Raw genomic sequence first — 12,506 nt, forward strand, 5'->3', positions numbered from 1 at the left:
ACCACTACTAATGTTTTTCGCGATCAAGAAATTTCCCCTAAGTTCTTTTTTAGTTAATTGATGAATATACATAATGCATTCTATTCATTTGGTTGAAATGAAAGAATACAAACAAGCATTTCGCTCGTAATATTAGTTAATTTTTCGTTCACTGGATTAAACTTTGGTTATTATAAATGGCAAAATCAATGTAAAGTTGCCTTTAAGATTTTGCAACAGAAGGGTGACGTCTGCATTAAAAATCATCACAAGTTACCTTTTTAGACAGTAACACTCCTCGATGTAAAACGCCAACTTGTCACAGATTTAAGAGGGATTCTATATTCTATATATACATATTTTGATTGATAACAAAAAGCAAAAGCAATTTCATAATGTGGTTTCAAAATGTGACTATATATGTGTGTTCATTCATTATAAACAGAAAGAATGTAACAGAAATGTTGCCTTTTGGTTTGTAATCAGTTACGAGCAGTTAATGGCAGTGACCCTGGTGGAAGTGGGAGGACATGGTCAAGAAATTAGGCTGCAAAGCTGCCGCCACTCCGAATCCACCAGATTGAGAAACACCACTTGTTGTTGAATAAGTGCTGCAAAATTAGTCAGAAAACATCATGAATAAGCCACAAGATTTTTTTTTGAAAGGCAAACTCACACACACTTTACACGAATATTTACAATAATCCACGAAATATGTCCACAGCGGGACTTGAACCCTCAACCTCTTGGTTAAAAGGGCCACCACGATACCGCCAGGCCAATGGCCCTTTGGTGAATAAGCCACAAGATGCTGTGGCTGCATTTATCTACATCTCAGGATTTTTGGGCAACATCTAATATGAAAAAACAGGGGATTAAACTATTTCAATTGTAAATTTATATCTAGATTGATGATTTCGTCTGTGTTTTATATCATAAGATTCAAATAAGAAAAAATAAATAAAACTTCAAACCTGAAGGTTAATGACAGAGAAGGTTCTATGGGCGCCAGAATACCATGGTGATCATCGGGGAAAAGTGACCAGAAAACTGAAAATTAAAGCCGGCATTATAATCGTTACACTTACATACCTTCATTTTAATTCAATTCAATTGTTTCTATAATCGTTAGGCATTGTGAGTTTATAGAAACTTACAAGGGTGTTGAGCTTCATCCTCATAGTCAGAGAAAAATAGTTGATCCTGCTAAAAAGATAACCTTTAGAAAGAAAAAACAGCATTATTCGCATCATTGCTAGTAAAGCTGAGTAAAAATAAGCCACAGAGACTTTTTAGATTAGTTTTAAGAAGAAGAAAAAAAATAATAATAAATAAAATGATTAAATAAAGTTGTTAAAATAAGAATCAAAATATTTATAGATAAAACTTTACAAGGTTGTATACATAAACAACCCAACTCACCTGTCTTCTGCTACCAGTGTTATTCACCATTTCTGCAAAAACGGAAAATAAAAGATATGAAATTCTAATGACCTTTACTTGCATGTTTTGTGAACTCGTGAATTTTATGAATATATACATAAATTCAGCATGAAATTCAGAGTACGGAAAAAAGGGTCAAACTTGTTACCGATATTAGGGGTGTGTTTGGATGAAAGTAGCTGGAGCTGGAGCTTGTAGCTGGAGCTGGAGCTTATGAGATAGAGCTGGAGCTGGAGCTTATTTTTTAAGTTGGTAGCTGGAGCTTATTATTTTTTACAAGTGTTTGGTAAACTAGCTGCAGCTTATTTTCCAATTCATAAGCTCTACTTTTTTTCATAAGCTACTAAAAGTAGCTTATTTTTTCAGAGCTTATGATTTTCATAAGCTCTACTTTTTTTCTCTACCAAACGAAGCTTATGACTTGGAGCTTATTAAAATCATAAGGTCAAGCTCCTATAAGCTCCCATAAGCTCCAACAAGCTCGTCACCCAAACACACCCTAGAAATACTAGGATTGACTGCCAGGGTCAAACCCAAAAAACAATCATCTGCTTTATGGCTGAAATCCCAGAGGTTCAATTCAAGATTCGGTTGCGACCCTGTAAAATCACTACAAATGGTCAACATCAGGCAGCAGTTTGCTATAACAATGACATTTAGAGATCAAATTTGGAACATTTACTAATAAATGGATGGGTCAAACAAGTCAAAAGTCATCCAACATGTATAGATAAATTAGAAATAAACCCAATTTATTAGATAACTTCCTTGATCACATTTAACAAACTACTTGTAATAACATTTTTTCAGATAATAAAACACTTTAAGGAGTCAACCCAATCCAAACCGGCCTGTTTAGACTTGTATCAAAATAATATGTATTGACCATTAACTGAAACATCCTAACCTATGTTATCCATTTTCAGCTGAGCTAGATCTCCAAGTGAACGAGGTATCCACATGTTAACCTACAAAGTGAAAGACATGAGATCATCAGCATATAATAAAGTATTACGTATATGACTTACGTAAGAACAGAGAAACACATTACATAAAAAAATGGATGTCGTAAACATTGTTCTGCAGTTGGACGCTTTGATGGATCCCAAGAACATAGTTGCTACATTACAAAGAAACATAATTTTAATACAGAAAATGTAGTCTGACTGAACGAGCCAATCTATAACATCGCAAAAGGCGGGTCCAAGAAAAATGCTACTCACCTTAATCAAATTTATAGCTTCCGAGCTCGCATTTGAGATCAGATCAGCGAGATTAGCAGGCATAATCTACAGAAGCAATATAGAAGGGATGACATAATGAGTAAATGGATCAATATTGTCACTTGTAGAGATGACATAAGACTATTCCTCTTTTTAAAATTACAAAAGCTGACTCACCTCTGAATAACGAAAATCCATTAATCGAGAAACATTTCGGGCTTCAGGAAAGAGTGTCCAATCTGGTATGCCAAGAACACCGCATATCTTGTACCACTGATCTATTTCGCTGCCCAATTATGAAACCAAATATATACGTAATCATCGAACCATATTATGCCTATTTACAGAAGTTATTCAAAATCGAAGTTCAACACCGTCATCTACTGGGAAAACTGAAATACTACCCTTGTCATTTTTTAAATTATAATAGTTATACATATTATATAGTGCAAGTATATATTACATAAGAAACCTCATTCACAAAAACTGCGATGATCTTACTTTTAAATAGTTCATATGTAATCAAGGTTACAACAAAAAGGTCACCTTTCACCAGGAAAAATCGGGGACAAAGTGAAAAGTTCTGCAAGTATTGCACCGACTGCCCACATATCTATGGCAGGAGTGTATCTAGAAGATTGCAACAGGACTTCTGGTGCTCGATACCTTTTCAAAATCAAAAATCAAAAATGAATAATATAACAAAATGATAATATAACTTACTATAAAAAGATGAGACAAAAAAATGTAAAAAATAAAAGAAAAAAAGAAAGTAAAACGGACGATACTGTGTAGATACTCACCAGCGAGTAGAAACGTAATCAGTAAAAGGAGGTGCAGATGATACTTCTCTAGCCAACCCAAAATCAGCAATTTTTAAAGTATTGTCGGTCACCAGCAGATTCTCTAACAAAGGGTAAAATAGTAATTAACAATCTTAATCTATTTTGTTCAATAGAGTAATTAACAAGCTTAATCTTAATATATACCAGGTTTTAGGTCCCAATGAAAGTATTCATTTTTATGCATATGTACAAGTCCTTGCAGAAGCTGAGTCATCAGATCCCTAATCTCTCCTTCTGAGAACGGTCTTCGGCGTTCTCTCATTATGTGGTACAAGTTATGTTCCTAAATAAAACATTTTTTAGTCACACTATTTTAGCTACTAGCAGAACATGCTGTATATAAGATGATAATCATGATACTCATTAATGAAATTAGATTCTGACTATAGATAGGACGAAGAAATTGTAATAATCATACCCTCCTATTGTGGAAAAAGGTGAATTAATTAAACATATACCAAACAGAAATTTAAGAAGAAAAAAAAAAAACTGCATGTTATGTAATATACCATGTATTCGAATATGAAGAACAATTCATTGTTCTCTCTGACAATCTCTTTCAGCTTTATGATGTTAGAATGATTCAATTTTCGGAGACACTGCATCAAGAAGAGAACAACAGGGTAAGTAAACTTCTAACAATTTTTTATATATAGATTGATAAACGAAAACTCATATGTGGCATAACATATATAAATAAATTATACCTTAACTTCCCGCAAGTTCACACACTCTTCCCAAACATAATACTTCCTCTTCATCTTTTTAACCGCAACCTGTGATAAATATAGTGGTCAATAATTATGATAATAGTACACAAGAAAACAGTTAGTGCTCGCTCAAACGAAAAAAACTAACAATTTCAGACGTCTCCATGTTAATGGCCTTATATACAGTTCCGCAGGTTCCATCTCCAATTTCTTCTATACTTTTATATCTGAAATTAATCATTATTCATTTAAAAAAAAAAATAATACACAAAAATAGAACTAATATATCATAGAGAATGAAATGTGAAATTATTTACCTTTCCATTATTATTAACACTAGAAATTCGGTAAGTAAGAAATTAGTCAATGGACTTCCAAGGTCCAAAAAGAGGCGGCTAAACTGTTTAACCAGCTTCGTTTTTTGTTTATTTGTAAACTACCATTAGTGAATAAACGCGACAAACTATGCAACGTATCATGAAAGCCCGACTTTTTAGTGTAAGGATGATTAAGCATCAAATTGAAAGCAATCAACATGCTTTGAATGCAGCCTCTACAAGCTGCAACCACCTGCTTTCATTTAACTAATACTCAATGTATTTATCCACTAAATTTACTTGTGTAAAACCAATCTTCATGTACTTCTTACAGTTTCTGCCATCTGCATTTACAAAAAATAATATTTAAATAAAAATTAATAATAAAATATATGTAAACAGAAAGCAAATGTTCTAATGTAATCAATCAATATCTAGTAGATTAGGACTTAAATAATTATATTCTGAGACTACCACAAACTGGTAAATCACAGTATATCACTTTACATTAGGTTATAATAATCTGCTTACCCTTTAACATTATTATATAAATTAAATAACTATATAAATATAAACTATATAAAAGATATACACAGAATAATCCCTAAATTGATCACATGTATAACTATATTATTATACACATGTATAAAAAAATCCCTAAATTAACAAAATTGATCAATTGTTTTAGGAAAATAACATCATTAATGAATAATCATAAACTAATTGCAAAAAAGGGCAATATCGTTATACACAGATATATAAAATATAAAATATGTACACCAATCAGCGAGGCTTTAGTGACTAAAACCGGAAATAAATAACAATAATTCGATTATAAAAATTGAATTGATGTAGCAGATAATTGAATTACTAATCAATTACAGAAAGAACTCGATCGGAATTATAGGGCAAATGCGAATTAAACTAAAGGGAAAACTCACCATTAACGATAAGATAGAGATCTCGAAAGATAAAACGTGTAAATTATGATCAACGATGCAAGAACCAAATTTTTTTGTTTGAAGTTAAGAGTAAAAGAGAGGAATTGAAGAACGGATTAACGTAGATAAAAAATACTGTAATTTTGGTGTTGGTATATAAACAGCCAAATTTGCAGAAGAAGCGAATATGAAATATAATTAACTAGTTTTATTAGCCCGTCAGTTGGACGGAAGTTGTAAAAATATGATTTCGCAACTGTTGAATATATAACAAAAGTATAAGTACACATTATAATGAATTTCGTTGTAGATAAATACATTAAGTTTCCTTTTATGAGTCCGTAAGTTGAACGAAAGTTGTAATAATATGATTTTGCAACTGTTGAATATATAACAAAAGCATAACTACATATTATGGTGAAGTTCGTTGCAGATAAATACACAGGATTTTCTTTATGAGCCCGTCCGTTGGACGGGAGTTGTAAAAGTATGAATTCGCAACTGTTGAATATATAACAAAAGCATATTTATATTATTGTGAAATTCGTTGTAGATAAATACACCGAATTTTCTTTTATGAGCCCACCCGTTGGACGGAAGTTGTAAAAAATTAATTTTAACTCTAACACAAAAAATACACCTAATTTCGCTTTATGAGCCCCATCCGTTGAACGAAAGATGTAATTATGTAAATTATTCCATAATTAAAAACCCACATGTCACTATTCCATAATTATTAAGATGTATAGTTAATATTTTCTTATCTATTAATATATCTATTTATTTATATATTAACGTGGATATATCTATTTATATATTAACGTGGATATATCTATTAGAAAAATTAGGAAATTATTTTAGGAAATTATTATTGTTTAATCCAGTTTAATTATTTATATATTAACGTGGATATATCTATTAGAAAAATTAGGAAGTTATTTTAGGAAATTATTATTGTTTAATCCAGTTTAATTGAGAAAATGACACGTGTGTAAATTTAATTCAGTTTAATTGAGAAATTGACATGTATGCAAATTTAAATCAGATTAATTGAAAAATTAACACGTAGGATTATTGGCACGCGCTTTATAATAATGTATAGATTAATTAATTAATTAATTTATTATAACTATAATTATAATTATAATAATAAATAAATTACAGTGCTGGAAAGTCGGAAGGAGAAGTGTTATAAGCTTTGAATGGAAGCCCCGGTAAACGGCGGCAGTAACTCTAACTGTCCTAATGTAACGAAATTCCTTGTCGCATAAGTAGCGACCTGCACGAATGGTGTAACGACTGCCCCGCTGTCTCCGACATGGACCCGGTGAAATTGAATTCTCCGTGAAGATGCGGAGTACCAACGGCTGAAGGGCGATCTCGGCTGAAAGCAAGCGGGGTAAGGCAACAGGGCTTAGTACGAAGACTAAGAATGGGATCGATCGGAGAGACTTCTTTGATCTTTTACCTTATTATAGTAATTCAGTGCTACCGAATCGCCTTCTAGACAAGGATAGTGAAATAGGATCCATCGTCTTGGAATAGGATCAAAGAGGATAGAGTGAGTGGAATATGTAGGCGGTGGTAAACTCCTCTTTTCGGTAGTAGAAGGGAAGCTCGTCTTCCTATGGCCATTCCTTTAATACTTCTGGCTCTTGGGAGTCTCTTTGGAGGATACTTGGCCAAAGTGTGACCTGTTAGCCCAGACACCGTAGATTTAAAGTCCGCTATTGTTAGGAGGATGGCCGAGCTGAACGACGACCCATTCTGGGAGGAACATAGACTCCAAGTGGTGCGGGTCCCACTTGTATATCGTATTTGGCCGAAGAAGCATCGGACAGGTTGGAGTTCTTACCTTTTTGGGATTCCATGGACCAAGATTTGCTTTTATTATATGGGCAATACCGATCTACTTTAGTAGATCATATGGATGTAGAAAAAGCTTCTCATTTTGATGAATTGGAAACATCTCTTTTCCATTTCTATTTACCCAGTTCATACCCGCGAAGGGTTGTAAGGCTGGACCAGACACGAAGAATGAATCTATATCTGTGCACGGAAGGGCCGGCGACCGCTCAACTATTCGAGCGCAATGCAGTGGTATTGGTTTCGATTCGACAAAGGTCGAATGTCTGGTCGAAGGTCCAGTACAGTAGGTAGCAGGCGTGTTCGTTTTGGCTCCCGAGCGAGAACGAGAAATAGGCAATGAGCAGGAACTGCCATTTTAACCCTTCTAGGGGGATTCCATCCACAAACCCAAAGTTTATGGATGACTGATATGGCCCATCATCATTTAGCTATTGCATTTATTTTTCTCATTGCTAGGCATATGTATAGAACTAATTTTGAGATTGGGCATAGTATGAAAGATCTTTTAGATGCACATATCCTTCCGGGAGGGCGATACATTGGTTCATATAGAATCCATGTCCTAGGTGTATCAAAAAACATTCTTTTCACTAAGCGTATATAATAAAATAGAGTGAAAGGGTCCACCCCGAAACCAAGGGGGTACTAACTAAAGGCTGAGTCATCTCCGAACCGCAGGAGATAGTTGCCCATCATACGGCTCACCAACTTCACTTGCCTCTATGGGGGGCTCGCTCCGGGCAGGTCCGGACTGTATTGAAAAGGTTCCTGAGACATCGTGAAAACCCGGGTCGGTCGGTCCTCCATTCATCCGACCGGAGGTGTGGATAACGAGGCCACCTTCACTACCGAGGTTACACGCCTGGTCCCAAAACCACATCTGGCAGATGCGATTCCTGGGGAAGAATCTCGCCAAAGGAACTACCTTTCTGATTCCGGTTCACTCAAGGGATTCGATTCTCTTTTAGTCGGAGAAGTGCTACCTGTCGATCGTTAGGGAGACTACCGTCACCTGACATAAGGATTCTAGCTTGCCCACTTAGAGGGGGTACTACGAGCCCTCTGGCCCACGCATCTAATAAGGATTTGTTATGCGCGATATGCCGCATTAATTGATCATAACGATATCGTGGAAATGCTGCACGGACCCATATATATAGGAACAGAAAAAGAATCACCTTGATACTAAACCGGATCGAGCCCGGGATTGAAATGCCCCGTTCATATCGATTATAAACGTTACATAATAATTGATTTAATTGCGAGGTATTTGACCTGTGACACCGCTAAAATTTTTATTTTTATTTTTAATACGTGGCGGAAGCATTAGCATTAATTAAATACGATATTAACAATTGTACAAACCGATGTCACGTGTCATTAAAACAAATTACATAATAACATGAAAAGACGTAAATACATTCTGTTATCAAAAGTACACGGTTCATATTCCAAAAGACCACATCAGAGTTAACCCTGTCAAACATAACATCGTCATGCCCGTCTTCTCCCCAAAATGCGACATTTACAAAAGCTAATAACCTGCAGGGAGGAGATGGAGGGGAATTAGCACGAAGCTAAGTGAGTACGACTAACTACAGGCCATAGCATACATATCTGTTATACTAATCATGTCACATAGTCTAACACACAAACATCACCCAAGTGCCGTCTACAGAGACTCTGGCGGCTCGGCCAAACCATTAACCACCAGCTGATCGGACCGGGGCTTACCAGAAGTTCCTCCACCACCGTATGTATATACATAATCCACACGCGACGGACGCGTCATTCACATATATATACACCACGACTGTCTAGGCTACCACAGAGGAACCCAACCCGCAGGTTGATCTCTCCTACTGAGGCTACCACATAATAGGGACGCACTGGGCTCCAGTAGACAAGCATCAACTAACATGCAGTCATCACAACAACTAACTAACCACAACAATAAGTATATCTAACAAGCATGGCAATCATAATATAACATGCTTCTATATACAATATTCTTCAGTTAGTCCCACTCACCAATTATCAGCAACCAGCTCAGATAATCTACTACTGAGCGGCTTCCTTATCTTTTTCACCTGAATATAAGGCAAACCAAGTTAGTTATTGTCCATTAACATCAAATAACACAATATATAAATTTTTGTCAGAAAAAGTATCCGCTAAAAATTTTCTGTTTAACGCTTGTGCACTTTCAAAATTTACATCAAAATCATCAAAATAAAAACGGGCAGCATAACGGCTAAAAATCAACACTTAGTAAAAATTTCTACTGCATAGACCATCGGTCGATCGTCAGAGACTATCGGCCGATCGTCACTACACCATCGGCCGATCGACCACACTATCGGCCGATCGTTAAAATTACAACCGTTGGTCGAAGGACTTCCACCATCGGTCGATCGTCTAGTCCATCGACCGATCGTCATACACCATCGGTAGGTGGTCAGAGACCATCGGCCGATGGTAGTTCATCTGCAGCAGCAGCTACTAAAGTGACGGGTTTCTCACCAAACTCACCAATTCTCGATCTAGAGCTCGTTTTTAACCTCAAAACTCACCAAATCGAAGACACTAAACATTAAGAAATATAAACCCACAAGATTTAGACTCAAACAACATCAAATCTAACCACTTTGACCCAAAATACACACTTTATAAAAACTAACACAAAACCCCATTTTCTTGAAGATTAAAGCATGAAAACTTGTGATTCTTACCTTGATAGAATCAGTAAAACACAAGGAACAAGATAATGTAAATGATTCGAGCTCTAAAACAAGGATTAGAAATTAGGGTTTGATGTAGGTGAAGAACGAGGTGTTTAGTGTGTGTTTGTGGAAAAGTCTGGAAAGTGAGGAGAGAAGCAGCATTATAGTTATTTAATTGGGTTTAATTCCCACACTGTGCATCACACGGGTATTTATCAGTTATCTGATATCTTTCGTACGATATTTGGCAACCCAAACAAAGTCCAATTTAAATAAACAAACCTGTTCTGTGAACCTTGTCACAAACTGATCCTAACCACATTATTATTTAATAATAAATATTAAATAAAAATAAAAGCATATAATAACACAATACTAACTTAAGGGCACTTTAGTAATCTTACATCTAGGCCCGATTGAGGATGTTACATGACCTCTATATGATATATTTTACAAACATTGCATTTGTTTTTAAAAGACAAACTTTCATTACAGCAAAAGCTGACAGACATGCATACCATTTCATAATATAACCAAACTATAAATGACTTAATCTGTCATTTACTTAATCATAATCTTTATTGAACTCGACAACTTGAATGCAACGTCTTTTAAAAAATGCCATGAATGACTCCAAGTAATATCTTTAAAATGAGCAAATGCACAGTGGAAGATTTCTTTCAAATGTGAGAATAAACATGCTTTCAAGTGTCAACCAAAAGGTTGGTGAGTTCATTAGTTTATCATAATCAATTATTTCCATAATTTTAATAGACCACAAGATTTTCATTTCCATTTTTCATAAACATCATCTCATATCAAGCATTTCGCAAAAACTGCATAGAGATAAAAATCATTCATATGGTGAACACCTGGTAATCGACATTAACAAAATGCGTCTAGAATATCCCCATCATTCCGGGACTCTCATCGGAAATGATAAAATCGAAGTACTAAAGCATCCGTAACCCGGATGGGGTTTGTTAGGCCCAATAGATCTATCTTAAGGATTCGCTTCAATTAGGGTTTATGTTCCCTAATTCTTAGATTACCAGACTAAAAGGGTGATATTCGATTTCGATAATCCAACCATAGAATGTAGTTTCGATTACTTGTGTCTATTTCGTAAAACATTTATAAAGCAGCGCATGTATTCTCAGTCCCAAAAATATATATTGCAAAAGCATTTAAAAAGGGAGTAATGAAACTCACAATACTGTATTTCGTAGTAAAAATACATATGACGGCATTGACAAATGCAAGGTTGGCCTCGGATTCACGAACCTATATTAATTATTAATTATATATATTATATGTTGGTCAATATCTGTCTAACAATTTAGGTTAAGTCATAGTGCATCACAATTCTAATGCTCGAGATTATCATGCAAAATTAACAAAAGTCAATTTGACCCAAAATGATTTACAAAATCTATACATGTTTATTATATAACTTAAATATACTCGTTTTATATATTTAAATATATTTATCAGATTTTATTAAAGTAAATAATACAAGTCATTTATTAATAAATAAAAATGTATATTAAAATTTTATTTATGATAAAAAATATACTTTTATATATCTTAATTAATAAAAATTTATATAGTTTACTCAATATCATAAAAATATAGTAGTATGTATTATTAATGTAATTATTTTACGTGTGGTAAAAATATCTTTGTACCACATTTTTATTTGATAAAATAATATCGATAATAATAATAAAGAGTAAAAGTTGTATTATTTTGTAATAATAATAATTATTATTATTCTACTAATAATAACAACAATATTTATCTTTACTAATGTTTATAATAAAATGATAATTCTAATAATGATAATCCTAATAATAACGATACTTTTTATTATTAACTGTAATAGTAATAATATTTTTTTTATAAAAATAATAATTCTATTCAAAATAATAATTTTTAATAATAATACAAGAATGATAATAATAATAATAATAATGTTATTTTATTACAACAATGATATTTCTATTAAAAATTTTAAATTCAATAAAAATGATTGTTTTAATGTTTATGATACTTTTAATAATAATAATGATGATAAAAAAATAATAAAAACGATATTTTTATCTAAATCAAGATCTTACAATATTTTAATTTCATCATGATACTTATACTCATTATTCCTTAATCGACTTGTTTAATAGCTTTTAGTCCTCTTTTAGAACGCATTCATAATAACGATAATAGTAGTAATCCTAATCATTAGATGATACTAATATTAGTTTAAATGATAATGATATTAATAATAATAAATATTATAATAATATTACTAGTAATTATAATATTAATAATTAATAATAATAATAATAATAAGACTAAATATGATGATATTAATAATAACTTTAATAACTATAGTAATAATAATAACAATTTTTAATGATAATACTTATATTAATAATGATAATGATAATAATAATAAT

At 33.2% G+C, this 12,506-nt stretch overlaps 1 protein-coding gene across 7 annotated transcripts; it reads right to left on the minus strand.

Annotated features, from left to right (window-relative positions):
- Positions 1-294: 294 nt before the first annotated feature.
- Positions 295-5,573, minus strand: LOC139855685 (serine/threonine-protein kinase MHK-like). Of its 7 annotated transcripts, none has more exons than XM_071844932.1 (17): positions 5,459-5,573; positions 4,518-4,861; positions 4,349-4,427; positions 4,198-4,266; positions 4,000-4,089; positions 3,635-3,773; positions 3,449-3,551; positions 3,192-3,311; positions 2,823-2,931; positions 2,646-2,711; positions 2,474-2,542; positions 2,330-2,390; positions 1,956-2,021; positions 1,402-1,433; positions 1,137-1,182; positions 954-1,029; positions 295-590 (listed from the first exon to the last, which is right to left on the minus strand). In XM_071844932.1, the coding sequence occupies exons 2-17, from the start codon at positions 4,523-4,525 to the stop codon at positions 476-478; spliced, it is 1,248 nt and encodes a 415-aa protein (XP_071701033.1). In that variant the 5' UTR covers positions 4,526-4,861; positions 5,459-5,573; the 3' UTR covers positions 295-475. The 7 variants fall into 7 exon arrangements, 4 of the variants coding, with proteins under 4 accessions (XP_071701033.1, XP_071701032.1, XP_071701035.1 ...); XM_071844931.1 differs by having other exon boundaries at positions 1,137-1,185; XR_011761516.1 differs by having other exon boundaries at positions 530-590; positions 1,137-1,198.
- Positions 5,574-12,506: the final 6,933 nt, after the last annotated feature.

This window comes from Rutidosis leptorrhynchoides, chromosome 6 (genome assembly GCF_046630445.1).
Source record: "Rutidosis leptorrhynchoides isolate AG116_Rl617_1_P2 chromosome 6, CSIRO_AGI_Rlap_v1, whole genome shotgun sequence".
Taxonomy (NCBI): domain Eukaryota; kingdom Viridiplantae; phylum Streptophyta; class Magnoliopsida; order Asterales; family Asteraceae; genus Rutidosis; species Rutidosis leptorrhynchoides.

Coding starts and splice junctions, on each gene's coding strand:
- LOC139855685 (XM_071844931.1), bottom strand. Junction 4,267..4,348: donor ACATGGAGACGTCTGAAATT/GTTAGTTTTTTT, acceptor TATTTATCACAG/GTTGCGGTTAAAAAGATGAA. Junction 1,030..1,136: donor GGATGAAGCTCAACACCCTT/GTAAGTTTCTAT, acceptor TTTAATTTTCAG/TTTTCTGGTCACTTTTCCCC.